Below are 14,275 nucleotides of genomic sequence, written 5' to 3'. Positions count from 1 at the left end.
TATATATATTTATATATATATATATATTTATATATATATATTTATATTTATATTATGTGAAAATATAAGATTATCATATTTGAATGATGGAGTAAAGCTAACATAGATATAGAATAATAACCACCTAAACTTGTTTAATTTATCTGTTTCAACATTTTAATCAATTGTAAATTTTGTCTATGTATTATGTGATATGGTGTTCAATAGTATAGATTGGTCTAGCTATCACTCTGAAAGACAACTTCTCAACCTTAAATCTAAAGCTTGAATAATTTTTTACACTTGACCAATAATTTGTAACTCATGTACTGAACCCATCTTCCATATGTTCCCCACTATCTTTTGTAGATTTTTACCAAAAATCTAAAGATAACTTTAGGTCTCAATCTAAAACATGCTAGTTAACACTTCACACCACCTTATTCTTTTCTTGATGTACAACTCGGCCAACTTGATCATACATGACTTTTAGCACACTGACTAAAAGTTAACATTTTGGGTCAACATTTCCATAACCATCCCCATAATATCATGTCTCCTTTCCTAACTTTGGCTAGTAGGTAACAATTCATAGTCATGTTATTTCGCTTCTAACTAGAATCTCCAATTGTTGTAACGAAAAAACCGATTTTGACAATCCTTCCTCACTTTCTAATCCATTATCATATAATCATTGATCAACAACATCTTGGTTAATTTTGAAATCACTAACTAGATCAGTATCTAACAACTCTAAGGTACATCTCAATCTAGGATTTTCTATATTGCTTTTTCCTAAACCATTTTGAAAAACTTGCTAATTATAGTTAAGTGACTACACTAATGAAGTCTCCCTCACATTAGTTTTAACTCCTTCATCATCAAACCAACAACTTAAATCCTTTTTTTTGCTCAAAGCCTCTTCTATTGCATTTTCAATTTTAGGAAAACACCACAACTTAAAATTATAGCTCGATTCACCTCCTTTGCCTCCTGTCCAATTTTCTCTGTTGTTTTAGAGAAGTCTATATTGCATCACCTACCAAGTCATGAGTAAGATAATTCCTCTCCAGCAAACATACCTTACCACCACATCGTTGTGCCACTTTGAATAACATACATTCTCACTTCTAGTGTGCTGAGTCATAATAAACCTCGAAAGGCTTCCCTGTGTTAAGATTGATCGGCACTGAATTGTCGGTCCACCTCTTCCTCAATAACCTAAAAATTCTTTTCACTTATCTTTATTGCCCTCTAAATATTATCATTTAGTGTCAATTGTGACAAAGAAACAACCACCCTTGAGAAACCTCCCACACAACATTTCCAAAATCAACGAAACACATGAAGTTCCTTACTTCAGTGACACCTTTAGGACTTCCCTTGCTTTACTCTATTTCCACTTGTCAGAACCATCTATCTTAAGAGACACATCTCCCTTAAGCATAAACTTACACTTGGTTATCTTGTCAAACAACTACTTATCCTTCAAAATCCATTAAATTGTAGCTTTTCACAATGACACACTAAGTCTAAATCATTGTTTCTCTAATAGTTCCTATATCTGCTTCTTTAACTCCACCAACTCGACAAGGCCATCCTATAAAAGCTATTAACGTCGATTCTACTCCAAGTACCAAGTCAATAGCAAACTCAACCTCTCTTTTAAGTGGTTGTTTTGGCACTCCCTTTGGAACACATCTATGAATCTTTCGCAACTGAGATCCCTTATGTTTGTTCTTCACTGGCCTTTGTCAGACAACACTCTACCACATAACACTTTGCTCCAACTTTTCAACTTATTCCAAACTTGATGTGCAATTACTGACTCATCCTCTTGAATCAACAAACATCACTTGATTGGATACTACAACCAACAAGAATGAGATTGGAAAAAACCAATTCACTCTTAAGATTATGTCCCAACTTTCAAACGAAACAATTCAAATTGACTTCAAATTTAGATCCTTTGACCACCATAAGACATATCACACACCCAAGAAGTCTTCAATTAATCTAAGTTGTAGCAAAAACCACTAGCTCAAGCCCTGATTCCCTCGTATGCAATCTACACATGCATGTGACACAAAGTAAATGTGTTGTTTTAAACCAAACCAAAACTCTTAACACGACTACAATTTAAGTAACATAAATGAGACTATATATGCTAATTGCTTCAACACTAGCTATCACAAAAAAAAATTTCAACTACTCAAAACCTTTCCTAGCTTTTCCTCCTTAATTATATGTTGGCAGCACTAGCTTGCCTTTCCCTTTGAGAACAATCCTTATTAGTGTGCCTCCCCTTTTGGCATTGGAAACACTTCGCCTCAGTCCAAGGACAATTCTTTCTCCCGTGTGAACCTCTACAATTGAATATCTCTTTTGTTATCATTGTTGATGAGAGTGTTGTTGCTGAAAGGATCCAACCACCTTCTTCTTTTGTTGTTTTGGCACAAGGCTCTTATGTTACCTTACCCTTGCTAGTAGAAAAAATTTCTCTCTTGAGAAAGCACCATCATACTTGATTGGTCATCAAATCTTCCCATCATATTAATCACCTACACTAGGTTACCTTACACATGCACTAACATCTCACTTTTCACCAACCTTACAAATTCATCTTCTCTTGCCAACTCTTACTTTATCCAAAAATATTACCTTTCCAAAAAGCTCCTCTCAAAGTTCATTTGATCCAAGGTCTCGCCTCTGGACTTTACATCTTTTCTAGCCTATATAATCAGAACTCCTCTTTCCTCACCCACTAATAGCCATCACATAACAACTTCATATCTATGAGGTAAAAGATTGCCTTATGGGCTTTCTCTAACTATGTAAAGGTAAGTAAATCAACTTAGTCTTGAATTTGTATTTCTCTATTACTATTAAACATTACACACAAACCACAAAGACAAAAAGATGTCTAGTCTAATATAAAAAACACAACTCAAACTCCAACGATATTTCATCCTCTAACAATTACAACTTTTCTATGCATACTTTCTCCACATCTATTAACTACATAACTTAATTTTACCAACTACTTGATGTCTATCACTCTTTTTTTCCCAAACTTTCAAAATTAAGAAAGGAAATTGTATTTGATATAGTCGTGAGTGTGCACCATCATCACTTTATCAAGACTTTTTTTGTTCTTAATACTTCTAGTTTCATAAACACCTCTACAACCTCAACTTAAACAGTTATACACGTAAGAAGAAACCAATTACATGGAAAATCAAGACTGCCAAGGTAATTATGGGAACTACAATCAAGGCTAGAAATCTTACTAAAGCATGGGACAAGTTGGATCTTCAAATAGACAGCGACATTCACAAAACCAACAATAATAACCTTCCTTGTATGAAAGGAGATCAAAACTTGAAGAGACACTTCAACAATTCATGCAAGCTTCCTTCTCTAATCATAAATGCATGGAAGTCTCTATCCTTAATTTGGAGACTCAAGTGGGTCAATTAACAAAAAAGTTAGAAGAAAATTTTGAGAAAAAATAATCTTAGATAGAAGGATTGGATTTCAATTTGATCAATAACTTGATAGATTAAAGAAAGTCCAAGAATTTTTTTGAAGAAGCATGACAATAAACACAAGGGATAAAAAAAACTGGTAAAACATTTAATTTATTTTTAAAAAAGGTTCTTTAAAGATTTAAAAAAATAACTTTGCTTAAAATTGTTGATAGTGGAAGAAATCCAATGCAATGGTTAATGAAAATAAAGAACAACAAAGATTGAAGAGATTAAGCAAAAATAAAACTCAAGAATATACAACGATTTTTATACTGATTCATTTTTTTCTGAATTTATATATATATATATATATATATATAGTTAATCCAAACAACCTGAGCTAAATTTTTCACTATAATATTAAATTATACAATTATAAGAAACACATGTGTAATTAGAACAAGATATACAAATAGCTTCTTGAAACATCTTTCAAAAATATTTATAAAGGTAATAAAAAACACTCAATTACCTCTCTACCTGCACTCCAAACACATGTGCATGAAATTTAAGTCAAATTACAAAGAAAAATAAAAGAAAGATATAATTTATTAATATGTCTCCTTATAACTCATAAACCATTTTGAATCAACATAATTGATTATTATTAATTATTAAACATAATCAATTGTTTAAAATTGATATTTTTTTTATAAATATCTAACATAATTAATTATTGCATAATCAATAATTTTCAAAACATGTAAAAACCATTGACTAGCATAATCAATTATTTTTTAACATGATCATGATTTGTTAACATAACCAATTATTGTGTTCAGATAGGCATAAAATAAGTTTTTCCAATGCAAATGTGCTTAAACGTATATCTTTGAAACTAGTTCACGCTTTACAATTTGATCAAACTAAGATACCGAGTCACGAAGAGATAAACCTATAATAAAAGGGTAGACATCATCAAATCAACACATCATGTTTGGCCTACAAATGGTTTCATAAAGAACATAACAGTCAATATCACATTATTTATATTAAATTTTTTATTTGAAATTACAGCTCTTTGGTTGCAAAATTATGGAGAAGGTAAAAAGTTACAAAATCTAGAAATTAGGATTTTGAGTCCCATTTGTAGTGTTATTGGATGTGGAAGAAATTGAAATATATTTGATCAAGTGCATACTAAAAGAGGAAATCACTTATATCAACAAATATTAAATGGGTATAATCTTCAACTTGAGATGATGCAAAATATTGGAGAGGAGAAAAAGAATACTTATGATCTATATATGTTTACCTGATATATAATGATGAGTAAATTACCAAAAAAGAGAATTATTATGTATCAAACAATGTTTCATGGATGAACATTCATGAATCTTTTACTTTTGGAGAGAGAGCTCCAAACAATAAAAGGAAAATGGATCTTTATTTAAACTATAATACTTGTGTATTAAATTAATCACAAATGTTATAATACTTATATTTTTTTTTTTGTTTCCTTAATAGGTTTAAGAAATTTAATTGGGTTGATTAAAAGGGAAAATAAACCATAACAACAAATGATAATAAAAATAAAGAAATGGTTGGAGAGGTGGAGGAAAAGGATGAGGATGAGTTGCAAGAAAGTGTTATATTAGAAAAAGAAAATTATCTAAGTGGCATTGAACTCGAAAATGAGATGAATAAAAACACAATATTAGGATGTAGGATTTAAATAAAGAAAATACCATTTTCCTTTTATTACTATATTTTAGTTGTTGTGGATTGGAAATTTTGTCTAAATTTTCATATATGATATTTTTCAACCTTTTTCATGTCACTTATTTTTACTTAAAAATATCATATTTTATTCATTATATATCTTATATGTTATAATAAGATTTGAGCCATAATTCTAAAAAGAAAATATTCACAATTCTAACCATATGGGTGTGATATATTGTTGGTTGCTTCTGGTTTGTGCTCTCATAGAAATATTATTGAATGCTTGAATATATTGTTATGAACTCATTTTTAGTTTGAACTTAATATTGTTTAGTGATGGTGTGTGGTTGTAAAAAGGAATTTATTTATTGTTGATTCATTCATATGCATGTGTTTATGTTAATGTCTAGATATTAATATGACCGTAGAGCATTATGCAACATACTCTAAAGTTTAACATAATCAATTATGTGAAGACACACTTGATTATATTTAAGCACACAAGTAATTGATTAAGTGTCTATAATTGATGATAATGTGAAGTTGAACTTAATCAATAATGCTTGCTTGCAGTGGATAATTATATATATATATATATATATATATATATATATATATATATATATATATATATATATATATTTTGAACTAACTCATTTTGTGTATAGGGCTCATAGTAAAATTGATTTTACTAATTAATTTATTGAAATAAGTAAGAAAAAAAAGTTATGTATGTTGGATTTGAGGTCTGTCTATGTCATGTTAATAATAATAAAATTATGCCTATTGTTATTTATTTTATTGTCATATTTGTTGAATCCGTACGATAGGTCCTTGATTAAAATTAAACACGTGTGATTATAATAAGGAGAAATAATAAAGATGAAAAGATCTCATTTTTTAAAAATTACAAATATAAATGGTATATATAAAGGTATGATCATTTAACTTACTCAGAAGAATTTCTAATATTATCTTTGAATTCACAATGAAAAATTCTTTTAAGGAAATACATAATTTTTTTAGATTTGAGATTATCATAGAAATTAATAAGTTATTTATTATACTTTGATATCGGAGATAATGTTATTTGAAGATTATTGGGTATTATGAAATTATTGTGAAATTAATAATGAATCAAGGTGAAAAATCTTTCAACTTATGGTAATGAGTTTGAGCTCTATATAAGATATTGGCTACGGTATTATGAACGAATGAGAAAGAAGTTTCTTAAGTTATTCTATCATGTTAATTTATCAGAATTTGAGAGTTATATAAGTGTAACTAGATCCAACCTTTATTAATAAATTAATTCAAGTAGTTATTTTTATTGGACCGAACAAATATTATAAATTAAGTTAAAAGGATTTAATTTTAATTTAACATATTTTATCTAAATGAAATATTATTGTATTTTTTGCTAGCATAAAAAATACAATTAATCAAAAATTGATAAATCAAATTTAAAATATGATTTAATAAGATTTACTTTGTTAATGGAAATAAAAATTAAATTTGGTTTCTATTAGATAGAAATAAAAGGCAAATGTGGATCTTAGAAAAAATAGATCCAATTTTTCACTGTGCACTTTATGAATGCGATTTATAACATTCAAAGCATGAGTCCCTCATACAAAAGGTCAAATCATCACTATCTCCTTAAACCAGAAACCAATCAAAGCAACTACTGCAAAAACAAGCACACTAAAAACATAACTGATAACACCTATCATTCCAAGTGCTTCACTCTTATCCTTCAGGCTTCATCTGTGAATTCCTTCACATCTTTATACAAATATCTAAGTAGTCTTTGCATTCTCCTTAGGTCTATATAACCAAACTTCTCTTCCATTAACATTCTGTGTCGGTCTTGCATTGTCGTCATATCCCTATGGAATAGTTGCGACTTAGATAAGGACTGTAATGGTACTTGCATGCTCACTTCTTCATCATTATAAAGTCAACAACTTTTAATTGACAATCCATAAATGAGAATGTTAAAATGTCTTTAAGCATTAGTGGATTTTAATTAAATTAAACAACATCTGGTATAGTAATTTTTTGTTTCTGGGAAATCTACAGTGTGTACTTAGTTACTTACATGATGAAGAGCTCCTTTCAATGCTCTCAACTGCTCCCTTGAGACTGTTCTCACCTGTAATACACATGCAATATGAGTTTACAGAAAAAGTGTAGTACAAATCAGTCTACACTAGTTAGTACAGAACCTTCTTCACTATTGTCCAAACAACACCTTCAGTGCATGGTGGAGTTGTAAGTGAACCAACATATCTGTAGTACTTTCTGCTTCCAAACTTGATGATTCCTGGGTTAATAACTCCTAAATCTGTGTCCTTCTCATCAAGTGATTTTAAGTCCTTCAGAAGCTGCCCAAAAGAATAAAGGTTTTGCTTTTTAAAAATAAAAGATTGGGATTCATCACTCATGCACTATACACAATCATTTCATCTGCATAACATGTTTGAGTGGTCTATACTCTGTACAAATATATTCTATTCACAAGCAATGTTGAGAAAAAATAGCAAACCTTTGAAAGCAAGCGATCAGGACGACCAATTTTATACCATATTCCAATAACAGCAATCTCTCCTTTAGAGTTTTGATGGACTGCATGAAGTTCCAGCTCAAACCTACAAAACAAACAGAAGAACCATGTCAGTACAATGCTAAAGAGGTTCATCACCACTACATGAAGTTGTTAAATTAGCCAAATGAAAAACGGGAAACTCACTTTGTTCCATTGAACGTGTGCTCTGAAGGTGTGTGCCAATGACATTGAACCAGTTTGTAGTAAGTTCCATTTATGTTAAGCTGCCCTGCATTCCCATTCCATTTCACCTGTCAAATCATTAAGCACAGATATCAGTTCCTCATGCAAATGTCTCAGCTCTTGGGAAAGTGTTGAGTACTTCTATATGTGATTAGAAAAACTGTCCTAAACTTTGTCCTAATTAATAAGTTGGTATTAAACTAAAACAGTGACAGGTATTTTAACTTAACATACATTTCAGACTAAAATATTTGGTTTATCAGATACTTGATATGAGAGAAATATTTATTAGATATACAAAATAAAAATGACAATCTCAAAATCAATTTTAATCTGCTATCAATTTTGAAAAGGGTGATACTGATACTCAAATGTGATGGTTTAATGGCTCACCGTGATGGCATGACCAGTATTCTTTAAGACAGAAGGAGCTGGTTGGTAATCTTTTTGAAGTTTACCCAATTCAGGAAACACCTGCACCCTTTTGTCAAGGATATCAATGGGAGATTGTAGTTTTCCATTCCCACAAGCTTTCCATTTAGGGTTGATACGCCACCAATTTTTTGGCCCTCTGTCACTCTCTTCTTTGTAGTTATATTCTTCATCTTCTGTTCATACAAAGGACAAACTTCATGCCAGTTAATAAGTGAGAAATCACACAACCAGGTTATATATATAATATACTTTCATTTGGAAAAAGAAGGGAAATCAAAATTTTATTGAAAAAACAATTATCAGGAACTATGCATATAGCAGCTTTGAGAACACAGACAGACAAAAAACACTGACAAAACATGATGTTGTGAGGAACAGAAAGATCAAGATATTAATAATATCCAAGTTCCCTTTGCCAAACGATGTATAACAACAATGATACCTTCTCATTCTGAATTTCTAACATGGAAAAGGAAAAAAATGAAAAGTCTTGTTTATCACAATACATGTATATGATTCATACCAGCCTTTGCTGAAGCAAGGAAGGAGGAAGAAGAGAGAATGAAGAAGAGGAGGAGGAGCACACAGAAAAAGTTGAGATTGGTATGACGATTCATTTTGCTTAATGTGGCTATTGGTGGTGTAATAGTGATGAACACCTATTGCATGTTGCATATGTGAATGATGATATATATATATATATATATATATATATATATATATTAATAATACTATGACATATTTTTATATTTATTTGATATATATTTAAGGTTAAAATGGTTATAAAAGTATAAATTTTTGTATTTTTATAAAAAAGAAGTAAATAAAAAGTAAAAAAGGTAATCTCAAATGAATATAAAAAATTTAGATGTATCAAATAATATTTTTTTCTATGTGATGTCTCATGTTCAAGATTTACAACAATTTATATTCTCTTTTCACAACCTATTTTCCATATGAATCAATCACAATCTTTTCCTAATAGTATATGAAATAGAATTAAAAGTGACGTTTTGAAAAACAAATAATATTGGTTGTGAATGTGCTACTATTCATATTCGCCCACATTAATGTTATATTAATCTTACTTAGAAAGTTACAAATTTATGTGTTGGTTTCTTCTGATTCTTTAATTGGTGTATTGGTTTAAAGTTAAGGAGTGCAGAAACTAAATGGGCCTTCATTTTTTATTATTAAGTAATAAGTTATAAATTGGTATATTGCTTTTTTTTATCCATGACAAGTGAAAACACTTTCATGTTATCTTTACATCTCAATAATCATATTTATTTACATAAATTATAATTGAACGCTGATTTGTACTCTAATAATTAATTATTTTGGAAATGTTATTTTTAATTTATCTCTTTGATTTATCAATAAAAAAGAAGAATAATTTGTTTAAAAAGAAGAAACTATATACAATTATACACTGTATAAAAGGATAAAAATTAACATTTGAGAGTAATTTTGACAGAAAAAAGAAAGAAATATAACCAATTAAAGTAATCTACTTTTTATTTTTATAATTTTTTTGCAGAATATATATTTATGCTAATTTATGGTGCAGTTATGGCAGAGATAGGGTTTTATTTCCTCAGAAGACACACAAAAAACTGTCAATTAGTTATTGCTAATATTAATGAGTTCATAATGCAAATAGATACACATTGTTGAATTCTATTTAAATAAACGTTCTTTATCTTCTGAAATATTTTTGAGCATTAATATAGAAATTTATGAATATTTTATATTTAAATTAATGTATTTAGTTTCCGTGACTCTTTGTTTCGAACATAAAAGAAAAGAATCTTGCTTTCACTATATGGTAAATCATTAACTTTGTCAGGACAATTATATTATGATACCTTTATTTCATTTTAATCAGACATCTATATGTATAGAACTCGACTAATTTCTTATATTCTTTGCATTAAGAATGATTTTTCTTCTTGTCTTCAATTGGATGTAAGGAACAATTTTCTTCACTAAAGGTAAACAAAAACATATGCCATATCATTCATTTTGCTTAAAGTTTGAGTTACCATTCACTTCTAATTTACCTTTTGAACTTTTTCTCTTGATCAATATGTTTTATATACTATTTTTCTGTTTTTTGTTTTGAGTACCAATAATATTTTTGTTTCTATAACTACTTGTATACTGCGCTTAGCGTTACAGTCCAATCATTGTAACACTTTAAAGTGTTTTTCGCTTCTAAGTACTATTACAGTAAATAACTGAATTTTCGAAGGATTAATACGACGACCATATGGTCCGTCGGAAAGTGATGTTTTATGAGGTTCTTGTTGTTGCACTAATAACCTAAGTTCAATGCTTTAAGTTCTCTCTCGCATGATGTTTAACGTTCTAAATTCTGAGTGTCACGAATTATTACATAATGAAATATTTTAAATCATTATTACAGTACGAAAACAAATTTTTCAAAAACCTTAGTATTTAAACGTGTAAACATAATTCAAAATCATATACGTTTCAAAAGTAATATCCAAATCATATTATTTACAATTTAAAATATTTAAAGAAATAAAGAAATTCTGAATTACAATGTCTCAAGTTTAAACAAAAGAAATTTTTAAAGAAAACTCATATCTTTCTCTGTTATTTCTAGAATCTATCATGCAGCGATCCCTCGATCCTCGATTTCATCATGAACATAATGCACATAGACCATCAGTTTATTCACTCATCAACACTTATGCTAACAACAACACATTCATAGCCCAATCACTAACAATGTAGCATTCTCTATAGCATCATCGTCATCACAATCATCGGTACATGTACCTCTATAATAAATATCCTCATCATGAACTCATTATCATGAATATCCTCATTATGAACATAACCATGAGCATCCACAATACCATGAACTTCGTAGTGAAAGACTCAGTCACACTCTAGTACCTTACCTCACACACTTGTAGCTTCCATATACAGGCCATTAGTAGCTTCTCCATACAGGTTTGCTCGAGTTGTCCCACATTTGCAGCTAAAGAACCTAATTCCCTATCACACAAGTACTAGGCAAAACATCATTCCCCCTATACAAAGAAGGTTCAACACTCGAACATCACTTCCTTTTCGCACACAAGGCCAAAGAGAGTCGTTATTCCGTATCACACGATAGATAGTCTCAGGATTTATTAGGTACAACAAGTAGACACATGTCCTTCACCTCTCATGCTCATTGATTAACCATACACCTTAGTGTCTTCCATCACATATCCATACTCCAATGTCAAACAAAAGTCCAATCTGACCTAGCCGTATCAAACAACTGCATTCCCTGCTCAATATCACGTTCTACAACCTTTAAGGCTTGTCCCTCCTTCATTCTTCTTAAAACACACTTTTCCAGTAAAAATACACTTATATAATCGATTATCACTAATGATAACCTATTATTCCAAAGAGGTTCACACACAAATTTTCCAGATTTATAACATATGAAAGGATAATCGATTATCATCCTAGATAATCGATTATCATCCCAAATAATCGATTGTTCAAATGACGAGACTAAAAAACAACGCACAAATAATCAATTATAAATTAAGATAATCAACTATTGTTGAATCCAAACTTATTCTGGACAAATATCAAAGGTTCAAAACACAAAAACATCATCCCCAAAACCACGAGGAAACATACTTAACACATCATCCATGCATTCAAGCTTCACATACCCTTCTAAACAAACTCAAATACATATATTACATCATTTGAATCATTCGAAACCCATGATTATGCATATTACAACCTAAACAAACCCAACATACTACATATGATCATGATACCACTCTTTACAACAAATATTTGCATGGTAAAACCCTCAAACAACATACATTTGTCCCCTCTTGGCATCAATACATATTATCATGGAAAATCCAGCAAAGTCATCCATACTTTCATAAGGAAAACCCAAAACAAACATGATACAAACTCTATCACCATGCAAAGCATATTCTCATACATACATATGCATCAAAGACAAGTTTATAATTCCAGATAATCAAGAACATACACACATACAATAAATACAAGGTAAGTTTCTCCATACCTTGATCAATATCAGGGCTTTATCTATCCTCAAATATCTCATCAAATGTAGTTGTACTAGCCTCTCACGTTAACTCTCTCTTTGGCTCTCACTAATTCACGTAGGGTTTTAAGAATGCCCCCCCCCCCCCCCCCCCCCCCCCCCCCCCCCCCCCCCCCCTTTCTCTCCTTTTCTCTCTTTTATTTTTCAGCCTATCTCTATCTCTTTCTTTTCAATAATATATATTTTAATCTCTAACCTACCAAGATTATATCTCCAATTTTTCCTCAACTAATTTTTAAAATAACAACTACCTAATCTTCTACAAATTTCACGTAATCTCCTTTTAAAATTCAGTTTATAATCTCTAACTTTGCATGTTTCTCCTTTCTATACCCCCTTATTTAATTTATGCACCAAATTAATAGGAGTAAAAAGAACTTTTTGCCCCTAAGCAAAAATAATACATGAAAACTAAGGTTTTTCCTTAAACTCTCTCACTAGGATTTGAACCCCCACACATTCAATCCTAGACAACCACATGTACCAACAAGCTAATACATCACATTGATAATAACACATACATATCAAAATCGAACAAACATACCAAAACATGTGTTGCACTTTATTAAAATAACATCAAAGAAATAACATAACAATTATTTTCTAACAAAGATGTACACACAAGATCACCTGGCCCATTAAAGGACTCTTATCAAGTGAGCTACACTAACACCTTATTAAACTTATCAACTCTTAAAAGAAAATATACTCAAATCTTAACAAAACTTTATTTCAAAGACCCCTATTTTCCCGGGTCTTACATTATGTCTTTAAAATTTTTATATCATAATATGTTATTATTATTTGATTTTATTTTTGAATAGGTTGTTTAGTTCTTTTAAGCAATTAGTTTATTGTATGTTTAAATTTTATTGAGTAAGTCTTAGTTTTCTATTTGAAATTCAATAGAAAGTTTATGTATTTGATTGAAAAAGTTGTATATTTATTAAAATGTGTTAGATATATTATCTTTATCTTTTATCTTTAGTTAGTTTGTTATTATTTCTTATTTGTATTTTGGGCTTAACCCATATTTCTTATATTACAAATAGAGGATATGAGTATATTCAACACAAGGGAGATAAATTTCATATATAGTTTTCATTATATCCAACATGGTATCAAAATCTAAGGTTCTTTGTTCGTTGGCCCTACCTACTACAATCACCGTCGTTATTAGTCATCGTCGTTAGTTTTGGACGTCATATTACTAATATGACGTCCAAAACAACTTTTCACCTACCTTGTTAGGCCATTTAGAGGTTGGATGGCGGAACGTCTATACGGCGAAAAAATAACTTTTTATCTACCTGTCATACATATACACGTCCATTAGGAGGGGCACCGATGTCTATAATTGAATATAGACGTCGGGGTGGCGGGATCAGACATCTCTAAGGCGGAAAAAAATGACTTTTCACCTACCTGTCAGGCATATAGACGTTTGTTAGGAGGGGCCCCAACGTCTATAATATTATAGACGTCGGGGCCCCTCCTAACAGACGTCTATATGCCCACTTATTTACGAAAATACCACCGGTCAATAATTTACGTTGGTTATTTTATGGTCCGACGTCTACGGGTTGACGTTAAAGCCCAATTCTGCACTAGTGTCAACATGGTATCAAAGCCTAAGGTTCTTTGTTCGTTGGCCCTACCCACTACAATCACCATCGTTGTTAAAGTCGTCGTCATCGCCGTTAGATTCGTCGTCGCCATCGTCGTCACCGTCACCAGAGCATTAGTTTC

The 14,275-nt window shown here is 30.5% G+C and overlaps 1 protein-coding gene across 1 annotated transcript; it reads right to left on the bottom strand.

Moving 5' to 3' along the window:
• Positions 1-6,768: 6,768 nt before the first annotated feature.
• LOC108331308 (alpha carbonic anhydrase 4-like) lies at positions 6,769-9,051 on the bottom strand. The gene is made up of 7 exons (XM_052873570.1): positions 8,924-9,051; positions 8,359-8,573; positions 7,927-8,033; positions 7,723-7,825; positions 7,403-7,561; positions 7,276-7,329; positions 6,769-7,063 (listed from the first exon to the last, which is right to left on the bottom strand). The coding sequence occupies exons 1-7, from the start codon at positions 9,015-9,017 to the stop codon at positions 6,974-6,976; spliced, it is 822 nt and encodes a 273-aa protein (XP_052729530.1). The 5' UTR covers positions 9,018-9,051; the 3' UTR covers positions 6,769-6,973.
• Positions 9,052-14,275: the final 5,224 nt, after the last annotated feature.

This window comes from Vigna angularis, chromosome 2 (assembly GCF_016808095.1).
Source record: "Vigna angularis cultivar LongXiaoDou No.4 chromosome 2, ASM1680809v1, whole genome shotgun sequence".
Classification (NCBI taxonomy): domain Eukaryota; kingdom Viridiplantae; phylum Streptophyta; class Magnoliopsida; order Fabales; family Fabaceae; genus Vigna; species Vigna angularis.
The sequence above is the reverse complement of the archived record's forward strand: the minus strand, read 5'-3'. Positions and strand labels throughout refer to the sequence as shown.

Bases quoted from the DNA above. Each gene is read 5' to 3' on its own strand.
- LOC108331308 (XM_052873570.1), bottom strand. From the start codon at position 9,017: ATGAATCGTCATACCAATCTCAACTTTTTCTGTGTGCTCCTCCTCCTC. The intron at 7,826-7,926 runs GTGAGTTTCCCG...TTTGTTTTGTAG, and splicing joins CACACGTTCAATGGAACAAA to GTTTGAGCTGGAACTTCATG. The intron at 7,064-7,275 runs GTAAGTAACTAA...ACTATTCCATAG, and splicing joins TGAAAGGAGCTCTTCATCAT to GGATATGACGACAATGCAAG.